At 47.0% G+C, this 27,876-nt stretch overlaps 1 protein-coding gene across 4 annotated transcripts; it reads right to left on the reverse strand.

Moving 5' to 3' along the window:
• Window positions 1-685: 685 nt before the first annotated feature.
• On the reverse strand, window positions 686-26,527 carry Chst6 (carbohydrate sulfotransferase 6). Of its 4 annotated transcripts, none has more exon segments than NM_001437628.1 (3): window positions 686-2,573; window positions 3,696-3,928; window positions 26,347-26,527. In NM_001437628.1, a coding segment is annotated over 1 exon segment (1,188 nt). In that variant the 5' UTR covers window positions 2,559-2,573; window positions 3,696-3,928; window positions 26,347-26,527; the 3' UTR covers window positions 686-1,370.
• Window positions 26,528-27,876: the final 1,349 nt, after the last annotated feature.

The raw sequence follows: 27,876 nt of genomic DNA on the forward strand, positions 1-27,876 counted from the left end.
TGCTTGAAAGGATAAAGGTGTGGCAGAACCAACCATAAGCCATGACCTGCGTGGCACACCAGCCCCCCAGACACTCTTGGCTATGCTTGGCTTGCTGCTCAGACCTCCCCAGCTCTCTCCTCTCACTGCCTCCTTCTAGGCTTCCCCAGATCATAACTTTTCAATTCTCGGCTGTAGGCCCAGAATCTTAGCATTTCCTGTTTCCCCCTAGCTGTATTCCTAGGGGAAAAGTATATCTAGGGATTAGTGCTGATAGGAGGCAGATCTATGAAAACCCGAATTACCCACTGCGGTCCCAGAGCAAAGGGCAAATCAATCTCCTTCCTTTATTTTTCTTAAAATGTGACCTTGAACAAGTCCTCTGACTTCTTCTTTTTTTTTTAATTTTCTTTTTTTCGGAGCTGGGGCCCGAACCCCAGTCAAGTGCTAGTCAAGTGCTCTACCATTGAGCTAAATCCCCAACCCCAGTCCTCTGACTTCTTAAGATGCTTTTCAAGGGGCTGGAGAGATGGCTCAGTGGTTAAGAGGACCGGCTGCTCTTCCAGAGGTCCTGAGTTCAATTCCCAGAACCCACATGGTGGCTCACAACCATCTGTAATGAGATCTGATGCCCTTTTCCGGTGTGAACAAAGACAGCGACAGTGTACTCATATAAATTAAATAAATAAATCTCAAAGAAAAGAGATGCTTTTCACATGCGATAGGCTCTAATCTGGATCACGCAGCGTATTTATGATGTTTATTTCCATAATTAGGATCTTTCATCTCAGGACAAACCAAAGGTTCATTAAAAAGCCGTCGTCCTCAGGCATGGGGTATACGCCAAGGCTCCCTCCTAGAAGGTCAGGCAGAGAATCTAAGGGGAAACTACAGAGGCATCCTCTCCGATTCCTCCTTGACCGTGCACATAACTGTCCAAGTCTTTCATGGATTGGGAGGCTAGGGCACAGAGATGGGCAGACATCAGGGCGAGCCAATGAGGGGCAGGTGCACAAATTTTAGGAGCCACCCCATAGCAGCGCCCTTCCTCCACTCCTGACCAGACCTGGGACACCATGGTATGACCAAAGAGGGGAGAAAGTCAAAGAGAAAGGAAGTGCTTCAGTAGGTGTCTGGCTGCCTCTGTGACCTCAGGAAGTGGACAGCTTTCACTTTCCATCGACAGTACTTGATGGGAATCCAAATCCTAAAGGACCGACCCAAAGGAAAACTATAATCTGGACAAAAAGAAATGTGGGATTTGGACTCCATCCTTTCCTGATACAGGGCAAGACCACACCCACTTCCGGTCACTTGCTTTTGAGTTCTCCAAGCCCTTTATCATACTCCAATAGACCCTAATGTCAGAGCTGGCTCTCTCCGCTAAAATTCTAAGATTCCGGTTGCTTATCCGTGGACGACGCCCACTTGAAACTGTCCATGCCTCGTGGCAGCAGGAGGTCCAGAGAGAGGTCCCGTTGCTCAAGCTCCGAGTGCACAGGCCGGTAACCGAGCAGCTGCAGTGCACCCGCGCACAGCTCCTGGACCCGGCGAATCTTGGCAAAGGGCAGAGTGTGGCGCCAAGCCTGGGATACACTGAGCGCATCCCTGGATGTGGTCTTGAAGGCCTCACGGCGTGCGCCTGGCCCCGAGCCATGGGTGATGTTGTAAATCCAAGTCTGGAGCTGCGGCGTGAGACCCAGACCAGTGAAGGCATAGAGTTCACGGATTACGGTGAGCGGGTCTCGGGCCAGGTCTTCATAGCGCACCAGGCGGTAGCGATCTTGCAAGAAGGGCGGCGGCTTGTGCAATGCTACCTCTGCGATGCGCACATGGCTGCGGCACACCTCGCTGACCACGCGCAGCCGGGGGTCTGCCTCCACCCACGTGCCGTTGGTACCCAGGACGATGCCATTGTCCCGTGCCAGCGCCTTGGCTGTCTGCTCTCGGGAACGTAGCACGGCCCGCGGGTCGCGTACTAGGTGCACGATGCGCAGGTTGAGCGCAGGGTCGCTGAGCAGCGGGTAGAGCACCTGCAGGTTAAAGAAGCGCACCTCCTTGAGCACTACGTGGCTGTAGGAGCTGCAGGCTTCCTGAGCCAGGCCGAAGGGCCGCGTTGCACACAGAGGCTTACACACCTCCTCGCTGCTAATGTTGCCCCGAGCGAAGGCGTCGCAGACCGGAGGCGAGCACAACGCCCGGCTCACTGCCCACTGGAAGAGATCCGAGATATTGCGGCGCCAGGGCAGGTAGGCATCGAACACGTCCATGTCGCATAGGAACACTGAACGGATCAGGTCGCGCACGGCCATGTGGAGCGCGGGGGCACTGGCCTGCGACAACGCATCCCACACGTGCCAAGCTGGCTCCATCAGGTAGAAGACATCCGGGTGTTGGCTGAAGAGCTGGCCCACGAAAGACGAGCCCGAGCGCCAGGAGGACAGCACCAGCACATGCACATGCTCCCCACGGCCTGCTGGGGATGATGGCTTTTGCCGGGAGACCAGGAAGACCAGGATGCCGGTCTGCACTATCAGGAGCGAAAGCACTACAGTGCTGGAGAAGCGGGGTAGCCGCATGCCTCTGGCTAGAGCCTATGAAAAAGAGAGGCAGGGTTAGGAATTGCGGCCCGAACTTGTGTCCCAGGCCCAACTTCTGCCTGGTGCAAGCTGTGCTCTATGTGAATTCGTAAGGAGGACCCTAAACTTCTGTTCCTCCTGCCTCTGGCTCCTAAGTGCCGGCATTTCAGGTATGTGTTACCACACCTGGTTTAGCAAATACTAATTTTTTCAAACAAAATTCCTGCCTTTTGCTTAAGATTCCCACTTATGCTGCCCTGGCTTTTCAGCATCCTGCCTCTTTACTTCCTGCTCTGTGATCTTAGGACCAGGCAATCTCACTCAAACTCTATTTACTCATCTGTTAAAGGGGGATAACACAAGCAAGCATCTGGCTTCCAGGATTTGTGTGGAACGACTAAAGGAAGCTTAGGGGAAGGAGAGTGTAGTAACTCCCATGGTTGAAGACCACGGTGTGCTTCCAGGCCGTATGATTTTTATTTTAATTAACAAGCTGCACAATTTTTGATATTAAGGGCCTGGTGAGATGGCTTAGCAGGTAAAGACACATGCTTCCACTCCTGACGAGCTCATGTTAAATTCCTGGAATACACATGGTGGAAGGACAGAGCCGATTCCCCAAAATTGTCCTTGTCCTTTGACTTCCACATATGTATGCACCAACCCTTCCCCACACACACAAGGAATGGGGGGGGGGGGACAGGGACCATGGGTATCTAAGTAAGCCCTGCACCTCAGGCACAGCATAAGCCAAGGATGACACTGCACACCAGGAACCCTAGCACATGGTAAACAAGGGAGGAGGATCAAAAGTTCAGTCATCCTCAGCTACATAGCCAGCGCTGAGGCAAGTCTACTACGTTACCTGAGACTTTCAGTCAAGAAAAGAAGCAAGCACAAAAGGCTAGAGACATAGCTCAATGGTAGAGTTCTTGCCTGGTATGCCCAGGGACCCCAGGTTCAACACACACACACACACACACACACACACACACACACACACACACAGAGAGAGAGAGAGAGAGAGAGAGAGAGAGAGACAGAGACACAAAGAAAGATAGAAAGACAGAGATAGAGACAGAGAGAGACAGAGACAGAGAGAGAGAGAAATAAAATAGCCAATATCACTGCCATCACCTGGGGAGAAAGTGTTGAACTTAGGACGTCCTCTAGACCGAGGATGTTCTCTGGAAGCCATGGGTTTCAGAAGAGCCCAGTGAAGTGGGAGAAGCAGAGAGACAGAGCAGAGGCGTGCCCATGGCAGGCTGCTGGCCCTTCCCCTGCCGTGAGTACTCACTGCTGTCTAGGGCTGGGAGAGCTGGCTTGTGTTGCTCACAAACCCGTGGGAGGTACCTGGAGGTTCCTCGAGCCTGTGAACACAGGAGGAAGACTAGTCAGAGCCCCAGAAGGGAGATAGCACCGCTCCCAGAAAGCTCTCCAGGACGGGGGCTGAACCTCGCCATTGGCAGCTTTTCAAATGAGAAGGAAGGAACATAGGCTTTCCTGGTGGAAGAGGAGAGAGGGCTGGCTTTGAGTCCCCAGACTGCCGTGTGGGAGAGCAATAAAGCCAGGAGCAAGTGATCTGATCTCTCTAAGCTTCTAACACCTTCTGCAAATCTTGGGCCTCAAAGTTACTAAGTGTTGAGAATGGCCTTGATTCTGTGACCTTTTGATCCTCCTGCCTGATGTGCGAGGTGTGTGTGTGTGTGTGTGTGTGTGTGTGTGTGTGTGTGTGTGTGTGAAACCCCAGGCTTTCATGCATGCTACAGAAGCACTCGCTTCAGCAAACCCCATCCCATGGCTTCGAACTCTAGCCTCTCGCCTCAGCCTCCCAAGGATTACAGGCATCTGCTTCCAAGTCCAGCCATTGGACCTCTCAGGGTTGCTTCGAGGGATGACGTAAACACCTGTGAGGAGAGAGGGCTTGGCATGGAAGGTCTCTGGGACAATGAGCCCTCCAGAGGACACTTATATATCTTCTAAGATAGATTTACCTCTAACGTCTAAGGTCTTAGTTTTCCGTCCCTGTACCTCTTTGCTTCTGCCTTCAATGAGAGGCTTCCTTTCTTTGAAAGGGAGAGAGTGGAAGATTTCTCCTTGATTTCATACATTTCTCTCCCACCTCACCTGCTTCCCTATGAACAGCGCCACTGCGAAAGAGCTGAGGTCTAAATTGGGAACCCATCCCTTCCCCAAGCCTTCCTTTCACCAGGAGGTCTTGGGGGATGGGCAGAGACTACTTAAAAGCTGCCTTTCCTGCTGCCCGGCTGGGACTTCATCATGACCCAAGCCAAGGTGTTTGTCACCTGTGTTCTAGGAAAGCCAGAGTTCTGCTTAAGTGACTCATGTACTGGAAGCAGTGCCATCTGACCCTGCTACTGAAATTCAAGGACCTGGAAGGACTTCAAATAGCCACTCGGTCTCTCAGCGCCCAGGTCCTACCTGGGCTTATCTCCTAAGGATTCCGTGGTTCCCACACAGGTTCACTGAAGTCTGAGGTGTGATAAGGGTTTTATCTTCACAGTTGAGTTTTACCCTCTCCACATTCCTAGAAGGTGGAGGTAATAATCCTTATCCGTTTTCATTGAGGCAACTGGAGGAATACCCAGTCAGCAAAGAGTAGCAAAGGACTGGTGTCGCTTAGCAGTAGAGCGTTGACCTGGTGCTGATGGTAGGTGGTAGAGTAAGTGAGTTCAATCCCAGCAGCCCCTCCTACACTTGAATAAAAACAAAATGAAACAAAAATACGTCCAGGGTTTTTTTTTGTTTTGTTTTGTTTTTGTTTTGTTTTGTTTTGTTTTTTTGTTTTTTTTATTCAGGTGCTTGCTAAGCAAGCATGGGGACCTAAACTCATATCCCCAGAACCCTCATAAAAAGCCACTGTAGTGGCATGTTCTGAACCACAACAATGAGGGGTCTACACAGACAGACCCCTGGGGCTTGCTGGGCAGCCACTCTAGCCAATGAAGAAGCGCCCAGTTCTCAACGACAACAACAACAACAAACACAATAAGGCAGGAGCCTGGATTGATTCCCCTGCCCCCATAAACCAAGCAAGGTAGCAAATGCCTGTACTCCCAACCCTTACCAGTTCTTTTTTCTTTTTTTTTTAAGATTTATTTATTATGTATACAGCATTCCAGCTGCATGTACACGTGCAGGCCAGAAGAGGGCAACAGATCTCATTATAGATGGTTGTGAGCCACCATGTGGTTGCTGGGAATTGAACTCAGGACCTTTGGAAAAGCAGACGGTGCTCCTAACCACTGAGCCATCTCTCCAGCCCCACCCCCTTATCAGCTCTTTTTTTTTTTAAAGATTTATTTATTATATATGAGTACACTGTAGCTGTCTTCAGACACACCAGAAGAGGGCATCAGATCCCATTACAGATGGTTGTGAGTCACCATGTGGTTGCTGGGATTTGAACTCAGGACCTCTGGAAGAGCAGTCAGTGCTCTTAACCACTGAGCCATCTCTCCAGCCCCGCTTACCAGCTCTTAACTGGTGCTAACAAAGAGTATTACCGAGGTCACCGTCTCCTACACAGAGAGTTGGAGGCCAGGCTGGTAGGCATTAGACCCTGTGTCAAGCAAGCAAACAATAACATTGGGCCATCTGTCTGCTCAGAGGTAGTGTTGAGCTCAGGGGATCATCTAGAGTCTGTTCTGGCCTTTTGCCATTTTACACATATATATGTATTTTTTTTCCTTAAATGCCTGTTAAAACTTCTGGTTAAATCAGTACTAAAAATGTATGAGATATGATTTTAAAAGGCAGTTGACAGCCACGACACACAATGTCCTTAAGAGGGTGTTTCCTTTTAATAAGTTTCTTATCTTTGATAGTAAAACGAATAAAAGCAACACCTGTTAACGCATGCAGGTAACCTCGGCACTGGGGAGGATGAGCCAGGAGGATTGCTTGTTTGAGGTCATCTGGGCTGGACAAGACCCAGTCTCAAAAAAAGAGAGATGGCTCAGTGGTTAAGAGCACTGACTGCTCCTCCAGAGGTCCTGAGTTCAATTCCCAGCAACCACATGGTGGCTCACAACCATCTGTAAAGGGATCTGATGCTCTCTTCTGGTGTCTGAAGACAGCTACAGTGTACTCGTGCATAAAATAAATGAATAAATCTTTAAAAAAATTGTAATATTAAAAAAAAAAAGCAAACCAAAACCTAAATAAAATCTGTAATAAAACCATTAGAAAAAAAAAGAAAGAAAGAAAAAAAAAAGAGTTGGGGATTTAGCTCAGTGGTAGAGCGCTTGCTAGGCGGTCCCCAGCTCCGAAAAAAAAAAAAAGAAAAGAAAACCATTAGAGCCCCTTATCTGCTAAAGTTGCAATGAAGGGAGGGAGAGAGAGATAGAAACAGAAGGAATGTGAGAAGCAGAAAGAAACGAGAGAACTTGGAAAACCAGAGCCTCAGGGCAGAGGGTTTAGTGCAGAAGAGACTCTGACCATGGAGTTGACAGTCTAGCTATGGACATTAGGACCCACCTAATAGGGTTTGTGTGTATGTGTGTGTGTGTGTGTGTGTGTGTGTGTGTGTGTGTGTGTGAGAGAGAGAGAGAGAGAGAGAGAGAGAGAGAGAGAGAGACAGACAGACAGACAGACAGACAGACAGACAGACAGAGAGTTTCAATGTTAAGAGTACTTGCTGGGGGTTGGGGATTTAGCTCAGTGGTAGAGCGCTTGCCTAGGAAGCGCAAGGCCCTGCGTTCGGTCCCCAGCTCCGAAAAAAAGAACCAAAAAAAAAAAAAAAAAAAAAAAAGAGTACTTGCTGCCCTTGCAAGGTCAAGGACCCGGGGGTTTGGTCCCTAGGCCCCCCACATTCACAACTTAAAACCATCCATAATTCTAGTTCCAGGGGATCTGGCTCTCTCTTCTGGCCTCCACAGGTACCACACATGCATACGGTGCACATACATGCATTCAGGCAAAACATCCATACACATAAAATAAAAATAAGTCAGTCTAAAAAATAATAATAACGAAACAGGGGGATGGGTGATCAGAAGACTTATCTATGGCCAAAAGACCAGTGAATAGCCCAGACACCCAAACTCGGAAGGGTCACGGCTGTTTCTTTCTGGGATTCTGGTCTAATCTACCCCTCTGCTTCTGCCAAACCATCTTGGACGGCACCTCGGGACTATCTAAACCCGATTGTGCCCATCTGCCCAGCTTTCCAAACATGCTGCTAATTCCTATGCAGAGCCCTGTACTTCAGGGTTCATCAGAAGAGCTTCGGGGCTCCAAACCCTTCCTCCGCTCTGTAGCCCCCAACAGAGTAATTCAGCTTCCTCTGATGTAACCTACTGCCGGTATCTCTCAAGGCAGGCCACTCCGCCCTGGGCCATACTCCATTTCTTCTTCTCTACAGGCAGTATGAGGGTTGGGATTGTGGTTTTGGGTTTTTCTTAAGAATCTATCAGTTCGGGGTTGGGGATTTAGCTCAGCGGTAGAGCACTTGCCTAGCAAGCGCAACGCCCTGGGTTCGGTCCCCAGCTCCGAAAAAAAAAAAGAAAAAAAAAAAGAATCTATCAGTTCGGGCTGGAGAGATGGCTCAGTGGTTAAGAGCACTGACTACTCTTCCAGAGGCCCTGAGTTCAAATCGCAGCAACCACATGGTGGCTCACAACCATCTGTAATGAGATCCGATGCCCTCTTCTGGTGTGTCTGAAGACAGCTACAGTGTACTTAAATATAATAAATAAATAAATCTTAAAAAAAAAATCTGTCAGTTCTCAGGGGTCTGGGATGGGACTTGGCAATGCGTGAGCAGTCTGATCATGACTGTACATATTAGGCACATGTTCTTTGCAAGACAGCCTCTAAGCTAGGCATGGTGTCGCACAGATACGTGATCCCACTATCTGAGAGGCAGAGGCAGGAGGATCAGGAGTTCAAGGCTAGCCTGAGCTAACTGGAGCCACCTCAACAATAATAAAAACAAAACCACCACCAACAAAAACCAACCAGACAAATGTAGATTTTTTTCCATGAGGAAGCCTTGCTTATTCATTCCAAAGTGCCCAGGTTTTTGTAGCAGGGCCCTAGACCTTAGCACAACTGACTCCATGATGGACGAGCCATTTCAGGCTGTAAAACTCAGCACGCAGACTGCACCACCTGCCAAAACTAAAACAAAGGCCTAATCCATCAAAGTCCGCAGCTCTGGGGAAGTCTCTAAACGTACCAACTTTGCTTTTTTTGGCTTCTGTAATTCTGCTTCTGGCTTACTGTTCTTGCTAACTGAAGTATGTCAACCGAGAACGTGGTTTTTGTGTTTAAAAGCTCACCCTGAGAAACATTCGAGGCCACACCGGGATCCTAAACACCTAGTGTAGTTGTTGGCTGTCTGGTAAAGACTTTCTATTGGCTTAAACCTACGTCGGAACGGTCCTCTGGAGACCTAGCAAGATGCCAGAGACCTGACTTTGAGACACAGAGAGTCTCAGAGCCTCTTGAAGCAAGGAAGAATACGGTAGTGAGGGAACTCCTAGGAGGTGTGCAACCTGAGATGTTCGGCCTAACGCCTCAGAGGGGTCTGCCACCTGCACAGGTAAGTCTGGTTAAGGCACCTTCTGTTTGGCCATGAAAGACAGGTATGTGGCTGGATTCATGTGAAATGTCACTGGATACCTCTGTGTTCTCTCTCTCTCTCTCTCTCTCTCTCTCTCTCGCTCTCACTCTCGCTCTCTCACTCTGTATGTGTTTCTCTGTGTTTCTGTCAGCTCTGTTTCCCTATATTGTTCAGATGCTTTCCCTGGTGTGAGACCCTCCCCCAAACCAGCTTAAGACCTTTGTCCACTCCTGTTGGGGACCCCAATCCTTTTGGCCCTGTCAGGTCACCCAGAGAAACCCCTCCTGAACCTTCACCTGCCCCACTTTAGGAGCCGAAGTGCTTGCTTGTTTTGTTCCTTGATTTCTGCTCACTGTCAAGGTTGACCCCAGTGTGGAGGCAGGGAGGAGCAGGGCCTCTCACTGGGGGACCTACCATCTAAGCAAAATGCACAGAGGGAGGGAGAAATAGTTTCCCCAACTGAGCTTTCTCTCTGCTTCACTTCATGGCTGCTCTTAGCAACCCTGGGGAAGGCATAGTTTCCCTGGGCTGAGCCCAATGGAAAAGGGAAAGTTCAATTTCTTTCTCTTTCATGATTTATGTCATCCTTTAAACCAATGATCTATTTTTAAAAAAAGTCCCTGGGCAAGGCAGAGAGACCGAAGCCAGACAATACAGTGGGGGACAGAACCGATTTTCCCTTCTGTCTAACATTGACCAAAGAGGAAGACTTTAAATTTTTTTTTCCAGGAGGTCCTTTTAAAAGGGATTAAAGGCATCTGCTAAAAAAGATTTCCTTTGTCATTCAGTCAGCCCCAGACATTTTTAAAGTTAGAAAAGTTGAAAGGTATAACTAGGTCTCGGTTGTCTGAAGTAGCTGGAAGGTGCCTCACACCAGAGATTAGCAGACAGGTTTGGCCTTTGAAAACCAAGTCTAAGCCTAAACGATGGCTTACATTTCTCCCAAGAGCAGCACAAGTCCAAAGATAGGTAGGGTGGCGAGCTGGAGAGAGCTAAATGGCCGGTGGGGAATGGAGGCAGAGGGGTCGAGCTTCCGGTGAGACAGCTGCCAATTACACTGGTGAGGAACGTAGGCTGACCTACGTGAGCTTGTGAACAACCAGATCTTGGGATTCAGAATTTAGCATTTAGTTTACACAGCACCAGACCAATCCCCAGCAACTGAAAGCCACATTACCTTCTCTGAAGATGAGACACAGACTTACAGATTGTCAGAAGACTATCTCCAAGCTGAAAGTTCTGCTTTCAGTCAAAAGATACAATTGGACTGGACTATCTCTCAGACCGACATCAAAGATTCCCCGGGGCTGTGGGCAGAAACCAACTTCCTGGGACTATAATTGTTCAACTAACCAGTTCACGCGTGTCCTCTCAGATTAAACAATACCCAACGATCCTGGAAACAAAAGGGCAAACTGCAGTCCATATTGCTGGGTTTAAATAGACAGGCATCCTGGTGCCCTGCCGGTCACTGTGGAATAGGCCTCTTCCTACCGAGGAGGAAGGAAACTGGAGCCTCTGATTCTCATGAGTCTGATTCTTCCAGAGAAACAGGTATCTACCCTCTTGGACCTGTAAAGTGTGTTCCTCAGCCACCCATTGGCAGACTGAGTCAACCCATCTTTGCTTTTTTTTTTTTTTTTTCTTTTCTCTTCTTTTTTTTTCAGAGCTGGGGACCGAACCCAGGACCTTGCGCTTGCTAGGCAAGTGCTCTACCACTGAGCTAAATCCCCAACCCCCATCTTTGCTTTTAAGTAAACAGACCCAGTGTGAGATTGCACCATAGACCAGGTTGCCCCAGGATTTAAAGACGCTAAATGCAGACTTCCTGCCCTTCCATCAGAGGTTTCCTGGGAAAACAGATGATAAAAAAGCCACCGAGGGACTGCAGCCAGAATTACAGACACTGGGCTACAAAATGTCAGCTAAGAAAAGCCAGTTTTGTAGCAGGGCTACTTATTGTGGCTATCAGATAAGGAGAGTTAGTAGAGAAGCCCTCTCAGGGTAGGACGGTTGCTATCCTTCAGACCCCAACTACAAAGACCAAGAGACAGGTTCAAGAGTTTCTAGGTGGATACCAGTTTATGGAAATAGCAAGGCCTCTATACATTAGCACGAAGTGGGTCACTGAGCCCCTCATTTGGACTGAAACAAAACAAGACAAAACATACTTGTGGCTGTAAAAACAGCTCTGATGGGGGCTGGAGAGATGGCTCAGCGGTTAAGAACACTGACTGCTCTTCCAGAGGTCCTGAGTTCAAATCCCAGCAACCACATGGTGGCTCACAACCATCTGTAATGGGATCTGATGCCCTCTTCTGGTGTGTCTGAAGACAGCTACAGTGTACTTATATATAATAAATGAATAAATCTTTTAAAAAACAAGCAAACAAACAAACAAACAAAACCAGCTCTGACTTTGGCTCCAGCCCCAGCATTTTCAGATGTCTCATAATCTTTTCATCTTGTTGTCCACGAAACAAAAGACAGAAGGGGTTTTTAACCAAAAGTTTAGGGGCATTAAAATGTCCTGTGACTTATCTGTCCAAATGATTCGATTCTGTAGCCACGGGATGGCTTGCCTATCTAAGAGCTGTGGCGGTTACTGCTAGTGTAATGAAAGAAAGCTAACAAGTTAAGTTTGGGTCAAGATTTTTTTTGTTTGTTTGTTCTCTGAGTCAGATTTTCTCTGGCTATCCTGGAACTCGCTCTGCAGACCAGGCTGGCCTCAAACTCACAGACATCTGCCTGCCTCTGCCTCCCTAGTGCTGGGACTATAGTTCTAGAAACATCTCTAAATGTACTAAGCTTGCCTTAGGCTTCTGTGGTTCCCCTCCTGGCTACTTGTTCTTGTTAACTGAAGTATGTCGACCTAGAACACGATTTTTGTGCTTAAATGCTCACCCAGAGAAAGGATTGGGGCCACACTGGGATCCTGAACACCAAGAGCTTAGTTGCCAGCCAGACAATAAGGACTTTCTATTGGCTTAAACCCATGTCCAGGCAGTCTCCTCTGGTGAGTACCCATCACCAGTTTGGAGGCAGCTGATCCTTGGTGACTGAGGGGGCACGATGTCCAGGATTGGCTTGTCTACATACCTACCTTTCCAACTCCTGGCCTCATCTACAAGTAACTTAAGAACACCTGGGGTTGGGGATTTAGCTCAGTGGTAGAGCGCTTGCCTAGGAAGTGCAAGGTCCTGGGTTCGGTCCCCAGCTCGGGGGGTGGGGGGGAAAGAATGGAACACCTGGGCTGGAGTGATGGCTCAGCAGTTAAGATCACTTGTTGCTCTTCCAGAGGTCCTGAGTTCAATTCCCAGCATCCACTTGGAGGCTCTCAACCATCCATGACCCCAGTTCAGGGGGATCTGAACTCCCTCTCCTCCTGACCTCTGCTGGAACCAGGCACAGACATACTTGCAGGCAAAACATTCGTATACATAAAATGAAATAAGTAAACCCACAAAATAAAAATAGAACAGGAACAGAACTCCTGTCGCTCTCCAAGGTAGAGAGGGAAACTGCCAAGAGAAGAGAACGGACCAGAGAAATAACGAAGGCCCCCAAGCACGCTGACAGCCAGGGGTACAGACTCTCCACTGGAGAAAGCATTCCATTTCTGCTTAAACCAGTCAAGTTGAGTTTCTGTGACAACCAGGAGGTCTGGTTAGACAGTGGGTGCTGGCGGGTACACAGAGCTTCTAGGGGCTTGGCCATGCTATTTCTCCACAGGGAAGCTAATTTATCAAAGACAGTACCTCAGTCTGGTGTGGTGGGGCACACCCGTGATCCCAGCACTGGGAAGAGGAGGCAGGAAGGCCAGAAGTTTAGTGCCAGCCTGGGCTTCATGGGGAGTTCTAGGCCATCCTCGGCTAAATAAGACCCATGTCTCAAACAAAAAACACCATCAGGCCAGCAAGGTAGCACGTGCCTGTGATCCCACTACTTGGGAAGCAGAGGCAGGAGGATCACCAGACAGTTTGAAACCAGTTTGCCCTACATTTCGTTGGAATCATCTCAGAGAGAATGCTTGCCCACCGGATACTTCTCCACTCTGTGTTCTTTGCTCTTTTCTGAAGTGCTGCATTTCAATAAGACAATTGTGGAAAGGCCACAGGAGAGCCAGGAGTGGTCACTCACTCCTGTAATCTTGGCCCTCTAGAGGCTTAGGTAAGAGTACCGCTGCGAGTCCGAGGCCAGCCTGGGCTAATTGATGAGTTTCGGGGCAGCCTGGGCTGTAAGCTGAGACCAAATGCGTACATGACATAAATAAATGTTTTGAAATCAGACACCCCACCATTCAAGTCTAATTAATTAGGAGTAATTAGTTAGGCTTTCTCCCTGCATTTCTTTCAGTGGCGATCCCTAGACATCCCTGGCTATTTCATGGCCTGAGGGATACTGGGGTGGCTGTTTTCTGCCTGGTTTGCAGAGGGGAAACCCGAGAAACAAGAAATATCATAGGCACTGAGCTGGAGCCTAGGGACTTCCAGCTGAGCTCCACTGACAGCTGCTCCTGTCACCAGCCTGTCCCTGCCCTGGCATGGCATCTAAGGAGTGACACATAATACTGGCAGGCTCAGATTTCTCTCAGTTTGGTATCAGCTGGAGGTCATCCCTGCTCAGGAATCCCAGTGGCTGGGCACATCGGATTCTGGGGGAGGAGCTCAGTAAACATCACAGCTCCAGGATGTCCAGGCATGCAAAACTGCTGGGATGAAGCCAGCATGTTCTCAGGGAGAAGGATGGATGGGGAAAGGGAACGGAGGAGAAAAAGGAAACCGAGAGAGGAAAGAAAGAGGGGAGGAACTAGACTCGTGGTGGATCAGGAGGCAGCACAGTAGATGGGCATGGTGGCTCTCACTTTACATCCTGCAGAGGTAGAGAGACTCTGCCTCAAAATAAATGATAGATGATAGATGGATGAATAGATAGATAGATAGATGATAGATGAATAGATAGATAATAGATAAATAGATGATAGATGGATGGATAGATAGATAGATGATAGATAGATAGATGATAGATAGATGAATAGATAGATAGTAGATAAAGATGATGGATGGATGGATGGATAGACAGATAGATGATAGATAGATAGATGATAGATAGATGAATAGATAGATAGTAGATAAAGATGATGGATGAATGGATAGATAGATAGGTAGATAGATGATAGATAGATAGATAGATAGATAGATAGATAGATAGATGTTAAAAAGAGGCAGCATAGTAAATACAACTTGTGGAGGGATTCCTGCAGGCCGAGTCCTGTCTGTTTTCTGATATGATCCTTGAAATGAGGAAGTGGGTTCAATGAGGAAGCAGGATCTGAAGTTTAGGAAGATTAATTTGCCTTAAGGATCCTCACAGCAGCTGAGTCAGAATCTGAACTCTAACAGCCTTCCGGGCAGAGGCTCTCAGAGGATTCATCACCTGCTTAGCACACATTTCCTTCCACTGAGTACCTTATTAAAGTTACCCCCAGGTAATACCAATTGGGTTAAGAGTGTACAGATACCAAGGGGGCAACAACAGATAGGAGAAGAGACAGCTACACATAACATATCTAGGAGAGACTATACCTAGACTAGCAAAGAGTTCCTGTGACCAGGAAAAGGATTAAGAAGACCTCCCATGGGGTTGGGGATTTAGCTCAGTGGTAGAGCGCTTGCCTAGCAAGCGCAAGGCCCTGGGTTCGGTCCCCAGCTCCAGAAAAAAAGAAAAAAAAAAAAAGAAAAAAAAAAAGAAGACCTCCCTTCCCAGCCCCCAGAGAAGATACACAAATGACTGACAGGCACATCCTAATCACCAGGGAAATGCAAATCACCCTGTAGGACAGCTGCTGAGGTAAAAGAGCAGGATGGGGGCTGGAGAGATGGCTCAGTGGTTAAGAGCACCGACTGCTCTTCCCAAGGTCCTGAGTTCAAATCCCAGCAACCACATGGTGGCTCACAACCATCTGAAACGAGTCTGATGCCCTCTTCTGGTGTGTCTGAAGATAGCGACAGTGTAATCATAATATATAATAAATAAATAAAATATTAAAAAAAAAAAAGAGCAGGATGGTCCAATGGCTGAGGACACTTAATTGGCCAGCCTGACAACCTGAGTTTGGGCCCTGAAATCATACAGTAGAAGAGAACCAACTTCTTTTTTTTAAAAAAAATGTTGATTTTTATTTTATGTTCATTGGTGTTTTACCTTCATATATGTTTGCATGAAGGTGTCAGAAGCCCTGGAACTGGAGTTAAAGACAGTTGTGAGCAGCCACGTGGGTGCTGGGAATTGAACTCTGGGTCCTGTGGAAAAGCAGCCAATGCTCTTATCTGCTAAACTGTCTCTCCAGCCCCAGGACCCAACTTCTAGTAGTTGAGCTCTGACTTCTGTGGTACATACATCTGGAAAAAGAAAGGTGGAGCTCTATGAATTTGAGGCCAGCCTGGTCTACAAACCTGGTTTCAGGCTAGCCAAGGCTACATAGTGAGACCATGTCAGAAAGAAAGAAAGAAAGAAAGAAAGAAAGAAAGAAAGAAAGAAAGAAAGAAAAGAAAAGAAAACCCACGAAATTTGAAAAAGGAATAGCGGGGTTGGGGATTTAGCTCAGTGGTAGAGCGCTTGCCTAGCAAGCACAAGGCCCTGGGTTTGGTCCTCAGCTCTGGGAAAAAAAAAAAAAAAAAAAAAAGAAAGGAAAAAAAAGAAAGAAAAGAAAAAGGGATAGTGCAAACTAGGGGTACAGTAGAATGATTAAGTAGCTTATAGTGGGGCTGGAGAGATGGCTCAGTGGTTAAGAACACTGACTGCTCTTCCAGAGGTCCTGAGTTCAATTCTCAGCAACCACATGGTGGCTCACAACCATCTGTAATGGGATCTGATGTCTTCTTCTGGTGTGAATGAAGACAGCTACGGTGTACTTATAATAAATAAATAAATCTTTTTTTAAAAAAAGTATCTTGTAGTACTAAGCCAGTTGAGGGGAAAGAAAAGAGAAGGGGGAGGCAAGAAGGGAAGTAGAGAGGGAGGGAGGAAAGGAGAGGGACTGGGAGGATTTTTAAGAACTTTTTTTTTTTTTTGAGACATGGTCTCATGTAGCCAGGCTGGACTAGAAACTTGCTGTGTAGCCAAGGCCGACTATGAGCTCATGGTCTGCCCATTCCCCTAGTTCTGATATTATAAGCCCGAGCCAGAAGTTTTAAAATTACAGGTGTTGCTGGAAATACGAGAAGTCGGGCCCTTATTCAGTGCTGACGAGAACGGAAAATGGTGCTGTGGAAAAAAGAGTCTGGCAGTTCCTCAGAGGGCTAAACGGAGTCAGCACATGATGCCGTTCTTCCCATCCAGGCTATAGGCCCAATAATAGTGAAAACATATGTCCACTTAAAACTTGCTCAGGGGGTTGGGGATTTAGCTCAGTGGTAGAGCGCTTACCTAGGAAGCGCAAGGCCCTGGGTTCGGTCCCCAGCTCCGAAAAAAAAGAACCAAAAAAAAAAAAAACTTGCTCAGGAATTTTCCTAACAACGCTGTGTGTAATAAACTCAAAGCAGAAACGCCTCAAATATCAATCATGATAAGCAAAACGACTGTATACCTCACAACAGAAAATTCTCTGCCTTGGGCCAAGGAGAAGGCTCAGCAGGTGTGAACACTGGCTGTGGAACCCTGATGACCTGAGCTCGATTCCCAGAATCCATTGTGGAGGGAGAGAGGTATGTCCCCAAAGTTGTCCTTTGACCTCCATATGTGGGTCATAGCATGCATGAGCCTCCATTTGGACATATCACAATGCACACACACACACACACACACACACACACACACACACACACACCACCACCACCATTAATAATAATAGCAGTAAATAATAATGATGATAATAAGTAAAGAAAATTCCCTGGCAATAAAAAAATAATGAGGGGTTGGGGATTTAGCTCAGCGGTAGAGCACTTGCCTAAGAAGCACAAGGCCCTGGGTTCAGTCCCCAGCTCCGAAAAAAAAGAACCAAAAAAAAAAATAATAATAAAATAATGAGAGGTGGATCAGGAGTTCAGGGCTAGCCTGGACGACATGAGACTTTGTCTAAAATCATCATCTATTGGAAAATGACACAGTTGGAGGACCATGTTCCCAAGACCCTTCTTCTTTCTGTAGGTGTTAATTAAGCAAGCCCTAGCTTGCTTGGTTGGCCCACCAGCTAGAGATCAGAGTTCCCATGACTCCTTCCCAGAATTCAATTAATTTATTTGACTGGCTCACAGAACTTTATTACAAAGGATACATATATATATGTATATATGTATGTATATATATAAACATAAATATATATATGTATTTGGTGGGAAATATATATAGTGGGAAAGAAGGAGTAACTTCATGGTCCTCTCCAGGTGCACAGACCTATAGTAATCTCTCTGAACTCTGTCCTTTGGGTTCTGTAAACCACTCACCTTTATGTCTAATGCTACGCTGTGTGGAGAAACCCAGCAAAGCCTGTTAGTCTAGATTCTTTCTGACTTCTCTGTGCAGCATTCCTTCCTCCAGGGTATAGGGTACAGAGCAAGACCCCTCATGATATCTGTCTACTTTACACAAACTGGTCAGACAGTTTCTGGACAACCAGTAGCTCCAAGGCACACTCTGAGAGGGGGCGGGGGGGGGGGGAGGTGAATTCGAGTTTCTGTGACCTGACTTAGGGGAAAAAGAGAAATTCTAGTTTATATGATCTGTGTGATCTGCCTTAGAGAGTCAGGGATTATCAGTGAAGACAAACTATCTTAGGCAGTGCTGGTGCACACCCAAGCACTTGGAGGAGGCAGAGGCAAGCAGATCTGAGTTCGAGGCCAGCCTGGTCTACAAAACGAGTTCTGGGTAGCCAGGATTATGCAGATAAGCCCCTGGCTCCCTCATGTACTTGGTGCCTATAGCTACACTCAGGAATACATGTATACACATAAAATAAATATCGTAAGAATTACTAAAAGTCAGGGCTGGAGAGTGTAGTGCCATATTGGATTTGGGCCTGGCTGCTTTGTAACTGCATGGCCACAGTTAAGAAGTCATGGGATTGTTGGACAGAGGCCTCTCCCATGTATTTACGGCACAGGAAGAAAAGACCAAGTAGTAAACACCCGATATCTCCACTGCATGACCTCTGCTGAGCCCGGCTGATGCATGTGGAACTGACACACCTGGACCACACCTGGGTGGTGGTCAATTTACTTCTGCCTTTTACTTCCTCAGCCTTTATCCTTGAGATTTAGGCTGGTCTTCTGGGATTTCTCCCTAATCAGGTCTCGTAGTTGGTCTTTTGTTACCGAAGTCACGAGCCAGGTAGTCACGAGCCAGGGTTTCCCACTGTGCTTCCCAGTTATTTTCTACCTGGAGACTTGGGTATATAAGTGGTGAATAAAGCTACAGGAGACTCTCACTCTTCTTCCTCACTCTCACTATTCCTCTCACTCTCACTATTCCTCTCACTCTCACTCTTCCTTCCCAGCTTCCTCTCTCTCTCTCTCTCTCTCTCTCTCTCTCTCTTCCTCTCTCTCTCTTCCTCTCTTCCTCTCTTCCTCTCCTGGCTTGACACGATAACCTGTGTGTGTGTATGTGTGTTTCTTTCATCCCGTAGGCTTTTGCCCGATTCTCGGTACCAGGTCGGTGCTGGCGCCGACAAATGGAGGTCCCACCGAGATCGGAGAAGAAAGGGGGTACCACCTACGGGACGTCCCTGGAGCCCGGCCGGCATAGGAGGAGAAGGGACGGATTGGACGTAAGATGGGTCAGGAAAGGCCTGGATGATTTGGGCTAGCCTGAGTAAAACTTGTCATAAGAAAGGGACAAGGTAATGGTAAAGTGTTTTTGCATATGTGTTCTGTTAGAGTTATATTTTAGTCTTTGGACCCTGGCTAGAGATAGTTTACACCCTAGACATGAGAGAGAACGGGTTGGGGAAAAACAGTCCTCCCGGACTCTCCACGGTTGCTTTGGAGAAAGAAAAACCTTTTCAGAGCTCTCCTAGGAACAGAGGGAAAGCAGGAGACGTCCTGCCTCTCTGCTGGCTCCTATTGGAGAAATGTTTATTTCTGGTTCTGGGTTCCATAGGTAGGATATGTGGGTCCCTTCGGTGGGACACCATCTAGTTTTTTCCTCCTATGTCTATTGTTTGTCCTTGGTGCACCAAGCTGTCCATGTCTGTCAGTTTATGTCTGTGGTTTTTGTTTCTCGTTGTTTAAATGTTTTGTGTTTCATGTTTAAAAGAAAAGGTTAAAATTTTAAATGCTGGTTGATTCACCCATTGATGTAGTTTTAACTCCTTTCAAAAAAGGTACAAATAAATAAAAAGTTTCAATTGGCTTTTGGAGCCTACATCTGTAGCTAGAAGCCTAAATCTGCTGGGCAAGCTCCCCAGGGGGCTGGCTAAATGTTTACACTAGCCAATTTTAAAGGAGCCAGCAGCTCCTCAGCTTCTATGTTAAGGGAGCGGATGGCTGTTTCTCTTAGAAAAATCCCTGACTTATTATTAGACTTAGCAGGTGACAAGGTGCTTCTCTTAAAATCATAGCTAGAAAAGTAAAAATGGTGCTTGGTCTAAATATTAAAGATAGGCGTAGCCACTTCAATTTTGTTTCTGATTGGTTTTAAATGTATAAATATGCTCTACATGCCTTGGTTATGGACTATTGGCTTTCAAGTTATTGGATATGGTTAAAAGGGTATAATATTGGTAACAGAAAGTTGAAATAAAGCTGGTAACTTGGATAGAGTCATTCTAGACAACATGCGGCATGAGCCAACCTAGGGGGAAATAGGTCTAAATTGAGATAATATTTTTATGGAACTCTAATTCTAGAAACCAGGCTTCTAAAAGATTTAGGGCAATGTCTCTTTGTTGAGGTATTGGAGACTGCACCATCGTGCGTTCATATGTAGGAATTGGCAGTCAAACTTAGTAGCATGAAGGATAGACTCCGGTGTTTTGGAGACTGGATTTTGGAGACTAGTTTGTTAGAGGTTAAGTTTTGCTTTCCAAAGTTGTGGTTTGCCCTGAAGTTATCTGTATTTTAATGCTAATTCCACTGCCCCAAGGACAGCTGCCTAGTCACTACTCAGAACTCAGGTGACCTTGTGGTTGTGCTCTGGTGTTACAAGGAGAACGTAAGGATTGTGATTAAGGATTGCCAGTGTTACATTGAGTAACTCAAACTTATTTATAATTGAGAAAAAAATCAAACAGGTAGAGAACAGGCTAGAGTCATGGAAGTATTTTAAAAAGAAACCTGGTGAAACATACCTTAGTCCAAACAGCAATTTAATTGGTTATTACAAAATACTGATATTTGGCCTATTACATATACAAATTTCAGGCAAAATTGATAATTTTACTCTTTACATGCTTTTGTATTTCCTGTAAATTTGTGCATGCAACCCATAGAAAATGCACTTATGTATTTATAGGTGGTTCATCTAATGAAAAGGCTACATGTATGATTGGATCACTTGTTTATTCTCTTGAGTTTCCCCTGCTTCAACACAGACTATTAAATTACTTGCTGTAGCCACTGTTTTTAAATGTTAAAAATCAAGCTTTCAATTCATATACTTATAGCCAATGTGTGGCTTGTGGTTTTACAATTGATTAAAAAGTTTTCCTTTTTTTTTAGATACTACTAGCCCTCAAATTTTACAATTACTTAATGCTTTATTAGAGGCAGGTTTTCTACTTGAAATCAGTGAGTGATTTCAGTGTGAATGTCTGACAACTCACTGTCCTTTCAGTGCTCTGGCTCAGAGAACTAAACAATACCATAGACCCAGCTCTTTGAAAATGGTAATGGAGTTGATAACACACCCTCACGAAAAGAGGAAGCTCCATTTGCTTACTTTCAACGCCCAGCCTCACCCTGCCAACTCAGGGATTTCTAAATAAGGCTAAATCTGGACCTTGTTTACAGGATTTGACATTTCTAATTAATGCTTATGTTTAGGTAAATAAAGCTGGTGAGGGGCTGGAGAGATGGCTTAGTGGTTAAGAGCACTAAGTACTGTTCCTTTATAGGCCATTTAAAAACTCAAACTGTATTGCCTGGACCCCTTAGCAAGGGAGGACAATAATACCAGGCAGATTATAGGCCTTACATAGAAACAATTAGTCAAAAAGTCTCATTCTTTATATCATCAAAACAATAATGCTGGAAACAATAATTTGGTATACAAGTCAATTTATAAATACAAGTGCTCAGTGTCCTCAATTTAATCCTCGAGGACTTATCTTAATAAATAATATTTTAACAATTTTAATAAATAAAAGGGGGAACTATCCCTGAATGCTAATAATGCTCGTTTTATTTCAATTATAAAATTTGGATGCCAAGGTTTATGGCACCCTACAACTAGGCATACTTCTGCCTAGGTGAAATAGAAAGACCCACATATTGGCATGATCCTGTCCAGGTATTTTATATGGGGAAGAGGGAATGTTTGTGTTTTTTCTACAGAATGCTACAGGAGTGTGCCAGCTGCCTGAGAGTCTGGTGAGCCATGCTGATCCTGGGAGCATGAAGATTCAATTCAGCTCTCGTGGTTCTGGTTCCTGGAGTCATTCCTGTGCCCTTAGAGGAAGACGGAGGATTCCCCCTCATCTTTTGTCATCACAGAAATTCTGGCATTGCTGCAGTCATTGTGTCCTGTCCCATCTCGGCCTGCCCTCCGACCCTCTGTGCACTGCTGCTTGCTGGAAGCTGCTGTGGACTGGGGAACTCTGCCCTGGTTCTGCAGATCTCAGACATGGTTCCATTGCCTGCTGGTTGGTCCAGAGAAGAATGACCGATCCTGAACTGTCCTGGGAAAGACCTAGGCATTTTCGCTGCTATTGTGGCAGCCATTACTGCTGCAGCCATTGTGTCTGCAGTGTCTGGAGTTACCCTCCCCCAATCTATTGTTAGGCAAGCACAGTGGGTGAACTTTCTGGAGTAGTTGCTAACAATTGGGAATTCTAAATTTTTATTATAGGAGCGGCTTGACTACGGCCCTTGGTGGTAGCAGCTGAGGAGAACCAGATGAGGTGCCCACTACTTATCGGGAGAGGCTCAACTTCCACAATCTCTTAAATTAATGCCATCTGGCTCCTACTCTTTCGCCCCTGGGCTCAAGTAAGAGGAATGACAAGATGATCCAATGTAGCTATCCTCAGGGACGGGCAACTTCCTCTGACCCCTGACCAATCTAAGGCAGGAACCTTGGGGGCGACAAGGTGATCCTATGACAGATAAGGCTGGGGTTTGAGAGGTCGATCCTAAGACAGAGGTGGCTACACCCCGTTTAAACGTGCGGGCCGGTCAAATGCTCCTCTGCCCAGTTTCTCCCCCAATAAACACACATATAGCCCAGAACGGTGTGTTACAGCATAAGTTCATTTCTAGCCATTGGGGTGCAGTCCTAACTGCAAGAGTGGCTCGCCATGGCCGAGCTGGGCACTCTGTGAGGCATGTCTGATCTCTCTCAGACCACTACTTCCACCTAATGGTTTTTTATAAAAGAATAACGGGGGAGATGTAGTGCCATATTGGATTTGGGCCTGGCTGCTTTGTAACTGCATGGCCACAGTTAAGAAGTCATGGGATTGTTGGACAGAGGCCTCTCCCATGTATTTACGGCACAGGAAGAAAAGACCAAGTAGTAAACACCCGATATCTCCACTGCATGACCTCTGCTGAGCCCGGCTGATGCATGTGGAACTGACACACCTGGACCACACCTGGGTGGTGGTCAATTTACTTCTGCCTTTTACTTCCTCAGCCTTTATCCTTGAGATTTAGGCTGGTCTTCTGGGATTTCTCCCTAATCAGGTCTCGTAGTTGGTCTTTTGTTACCGAAGTCACGAGCCAGGTAGTCACGAGCCAGGGTTTCCCACTGTGCTTCCCAGTTATTTTCTACCTGGAGACTTGGGTATATAAGTGGTGAATAAAGCTACAGGAGACTCTCACTCTTCTTCCTCACTCTCACTATTCCTCTCACTCTCACTATTCCTCTCACTCTCACTCTTCCTTCCCAGCTTCCTCTCTCTCTCTCTCTCTCTCTCTCTCTCTCTCTCTCTCTTCCTCTCTCTCTCTTCCTCTCTTCCTCTCTTCCTCTCCTGGCTTGACACGATAACCTGTGTGTGTGTATGTGTGTTTCTTTCATCCCGTAGGCTTTCGCCCGATTCTCGGTACCAGGTCGGTGCTGGCGCCGACAGGAGAGATGGCTCAACGGTTAAGAGTTCAACTCCCAGCAACCACATGGCGGCTCACAACCGTCTGTAATGGGATCCGATGCTCTCTTCTGGTACATACATACGTAAAATAAATAAATAAAAATTTTAAAAAATTATTAAAGATCATAGAATCATACAGAGGGATCCTGAACTATGAAACTCCCCATAGCAACACACGGGACGTCATGTAGGGTGTACATTTAACGTGTCCCTGTGCTTCCTTGGCAGAGCACTTATAGAGACATCTAGAATGCCTCTAATTTATTTATTAATGTTTGTTTATTTGTTTGTTTATTTATTTATTTAGAGACAGGGTCGCACTCTGTAACCCCGTCTGGCCTGGAAGGCGCTATGTTTGTTGTCTTCAAACTCAGATCATCTGGCTTGTGTCTCTGAGGTTAAATGTACAACCCTCTGCAGTGAGAAGTCTGGAATTTTGGGCTTCTTCAAAAAGCACAGGAATACCATAAGAATGTGTTTTTTGTTTTAATATCCTGTGTGGGGATGGGGGCTGCTTCGCAGAGGCTGTGTACTGCTTGCCTCGTGTGCGCTTGAAGAGGCAAGGTTTAACCAGCTGCAAATAGTTTCTGTGATTGTGTGACGTTTGGAATTCTGGGAACTTTTCAGAGGGTGTGTAAATGCTAGAGCTCCACTAGGCGGGGGTTGGTGGTCATCGAGGGTGGGTTGTCTGTGGTTTGTTAGTAGTCGTGCTCAAAGCAGAGACAAAAAGAAAGAAATTAGGGTTGGGGATTTAGCTCAGTGGTAGAGCGCTTGCCGAGGAAGCGCAAGACCCTGGGTTCGGTCCCCAGCTCCGGGAAAAAAAAAACCAAAAAAAAAAAAAAAAAAAAAGAAATTAGATTCAAAGATCTGTCTTTCTCTGTCTCTCTCTGTCTCTGTCTCTCTCTCTCTCATCTAGTGATAGTGGGTGAAACTGGGGATGGGGGATACAGGGTGGAAAAAAGAACCCCACAAAATAGTAAAGACCAGCTATAAGCAAAGAACTAAGAAAAGAAATTAGATTCAAGGACCTCTCTCTTTGTCTCCTATCTAGTGATTCAGGCTGAAACCCGGGGGGGGGGGGGGGGGGGGGAGGGGGGGAGAACAAAGGGTGGGAAAAAGAACCCCGGAAGTAGCAAAAGACCAGCCACAGCCCTCCAATTAACTTCCCAATGACTTCATATTCAAAAGAGCAAATTATTCTCCCGGGTCAATGACTAAAACGGAACTAGTTGTGAAGAAAGGAACTCAAAACTGTCAATGGTATCTTAGGACATATTCTGATTTGGATCCCTAGAAGCTATCTTAGAGATAAGAGGAGAAATTTCAATATGGACTTATCTTAGGTGATACTGAATGCTGCCAGTACCATCCAGTGTACTCCTGTCCCTGCAAGTCTACATGTCCTGTGTCCTCCATGAGGCTAGAAGCTAGAACCTGTTACATCGGAGGGACCAGGTTACTTAATCTCTCTGTGCCTGTTTATTACTTTAAGTCTACAAAACCAAAGAGAATAGAATCCCTAACTTATGGGCTAGGTCTCAAGACTGGAATGCTCATATTTCTAAAGCACTTAAAATAACACCAGACATGTGGCCTGGGTCATTGTATGAGCCTAAGAGAAATTCTGCGCATAAGAAAAACCCCAGCACAACAGTTCAGACAGATCGTGATAACCCTATGACTTTAACAAAAGACAGCAAGCACAGGCAGAGACAGCTCAAGTGTGGACAGCACAGAAGACTGCAAGAAATAATGGCTGGAAGCCTGGCTTTTGAAGTCAGACTGGGTTCATAGCCCATGGCAGGCCGGTCACTAAACCACTGTGGGCCAGATACTTTGGTAAAATGAGACTCTAACGAGTCACCCCACCCACAGTCTTCTTCTATACCCTGTATGTAGCTTTTTATGCACCGAGGCTTCCAGTCAACTCAGTCCCCACCCCTCACCCCCTGCTGTTCAAGCCTCAATCCTCTCATTTTAAAAAAGAAGGCGGTTGATATATTTAGTTAAGGGCATCACAGCACACTCCTCAGCCTTTATGAGTTTGCGACCAGGCCACTCTGGGCTACAGTGACTTCAGGGACAGTCTGGATTGCACAGAGTAATCAAGCCTAAAAACCCCGAAACCTTAAGCCCTCCTTCCAAAATGTGAAGGGAATTGAATTTGTTTCTCTTTCCTACTCCCCATTAGGAGGGAGGAGAAAGGAGCATTTTGGGGGAGCATACATACTGAGGGCCAAGAGAACCCACTACTATGTCCAAGGCTGAACAGCCAGAAGAAGCCAACATTCTGGATGGGGTTCCAAACTAATCTTAAGCATTCTGTGACAAAGCTCTTGAGCAAGCTTAAAGTGATGCTCCGGTAGCTGGGAGAGGGAAAGAAGGGGGTGAAGCCCCTGGGGGACGGACCATTTCCAAGAACTCTGCGAACCATAACTTGTCTCTACACACATCATACACCATTCTCTCCCGCCATCAACCCTGTCTAAGCTGTCAGGCCGATGAGCTCCGAGAGCTGCACTTGTAGTCAGCCCAAATTCCTCCTTGAGGTGGAACAGCCCACCTGATTACTCATCTACCCGAAGAAAGCTTAGTGTTCGCCCACGAACTGGCCCTGGCGCCCGAAGGAAGACCTCTCTCCCCACCGGCTCAACAAAGTCTCCTAGGACTGGTCCTTTCCGAGTTCCACCCCGCAGCAATCCTTATTCTTCCCTGGGAATCCACGGGGACTGACTCAGTTCTTAAGATCCCACAGCGAAGAAGGGACATCCGGTGACATCGGCCTGGGGAATCTCGAGGTACCGATGGGAAACACTTGGAGAAAACTAGATAGGAATTCCAGAGGGGGACGGAAACCGAAGAGCAGTAAGAACGAGATATTGGGGTGCAGGGGTCCTAAGGTTATCACGGAGACCCGGCCCCCCACCCTGGAGCAGCCCCGCCCGGCCCCGCTCTACCTGCGCTGCCGGCTGCGCTTCTGTGCTGCTCTGCGCTGCCCGCCCGGGGCGCATACAATGAGCAGCTCAGTGAGTGGTGGCTCTTTGCCTGGGGCCGCCGGCGGGAGCCAGGGCGGGAGCCGAGCAAGGAAGCAGCCAGTTGGCCTGGAGCTCCTCTATCCTCCCCAACCCGGACCGTGTCGGGCCACGCCCGGGGGACGGGGAGGGGGGGCGAGGGCAGGAAGAGGGAGGTCACAGGTGGGCTCTAGGAACATTGACCGCCCCCCTGCCCGGGGTGGGGATGGATCGTCCAGCCTGCTGGCAGAGCCACCGCTCGGCCCACTAATGGACCGAAAAATCTGTCCCGAGGGGAGAAGCTTCTCAAAGGACAAAAGGCCCTTGTGCAGGAAATTGAATCTTTATCTTGCCCCCCTCCTCTGAGGGTGGCATCTTTGCAACTATCCAAACAGACACCTTGATGCCAGGGGGACCCGGGTGCCCCCTGAGCAACAGAGGAGTGGGGAGGGGCCGAAAGGACAGGTGGCTTTTGCAGTGGGAGCAGCAGCTGCCATCCGCTCCGGGTTCACGCCTCTACCAGAGGTGCCGAGTTGATAACAGGTCCAGATAAACACAGGACACATTTCAACAGTAAAGTAGATTTCTCCTTTTATAAGCAACAGGGCAGAGAGCCCAAGCATATGCAGAAGACGGGACTTTGTGGGAGACTTGTAAATCTGTGGTGGGAGAGGATATCAATGCAGCTTTTCCGGGTACGACTTGGCAAGATAAAGTTAGGATCCTTAACCATGGCCACTAGTTTCTGAACTAGTAACTTCTTTCTGGATTCATCTTAAGGAAATAAACGCGCGCGCGCACGCACACACACACACACACACACACACGCGCACGCACACGCGAACACACACACACACACACACAGAGGCACGCACAAACTGCGTTCTAAGAGAATGCCATCTATTGACTTCTGGGTAAAGTATTTAGACGGCTATTATTTTCTTTAAAAATTTAAAGTCAGAGCTGGGTGGAGGCGACACATGCCTTTAATTCCAGCACTCAGGAAGTGGAAGTGGGTGTTAGAGTTCGAGGCTAGCCTGGTCTACAGAGTGAGTGTGCTAGGATAGCCAGGGCTACACAGAGAAACCCTATCTTAATTTGAAAGTCAGGTTAGGTGGATCATTCTTGTTAATTCTACCACTTAAAAAACTGAGGCAGGATTATCTGAAGTGTAAGACCACCACGGGTTACATACCAAGACCCCGTTCCCATAAAAATAAATAAGTTTAATTTAACCGAGGCTTGTGAGATTTTTACACATTTTTCTCCAGGAGACACTTAGGATTTACCTGGTCAAAAATGTACAAAACTTGGGGGGAGGGCGGTAATGGGGGGAGGATGGGGAGGGGAACACCCATATAAAAGGGGAGGGAGAGGGGTGAGGGGGATGTTGGCTCGGAAACCGGGAAAGGGAATAACAATCGAAATGTAAATAAGGGGGTTGGGGATTTAGCTCAGTGGTAGAGCGCTTGCCTA

The sequence above is a fragment of the Rattus norvegicus genome, chromosome 19, assembly GCF_021556685.1.
Source record: "Rattus norvegicus strain SHRSP/BbbUtx chromosome 19, alternate assembly SHRSP_T2T, whole genome shotgun sequence".
Taxonomy (NCBI): Eukaryota; Metazoa; Chordata; class Mammalia; order Rodentia; family Muridae; genus Rattus; species Rattus norvegicus.

Coding starts and splice junctions, on each gene's coding strand:
- Chst6 (XM_087594679.1), bottom strand. CDS start 3,756: ATGGCTTCCAGAGAACATCCTCGGTCTAGAGGACGTCCTAAGTTCAAC.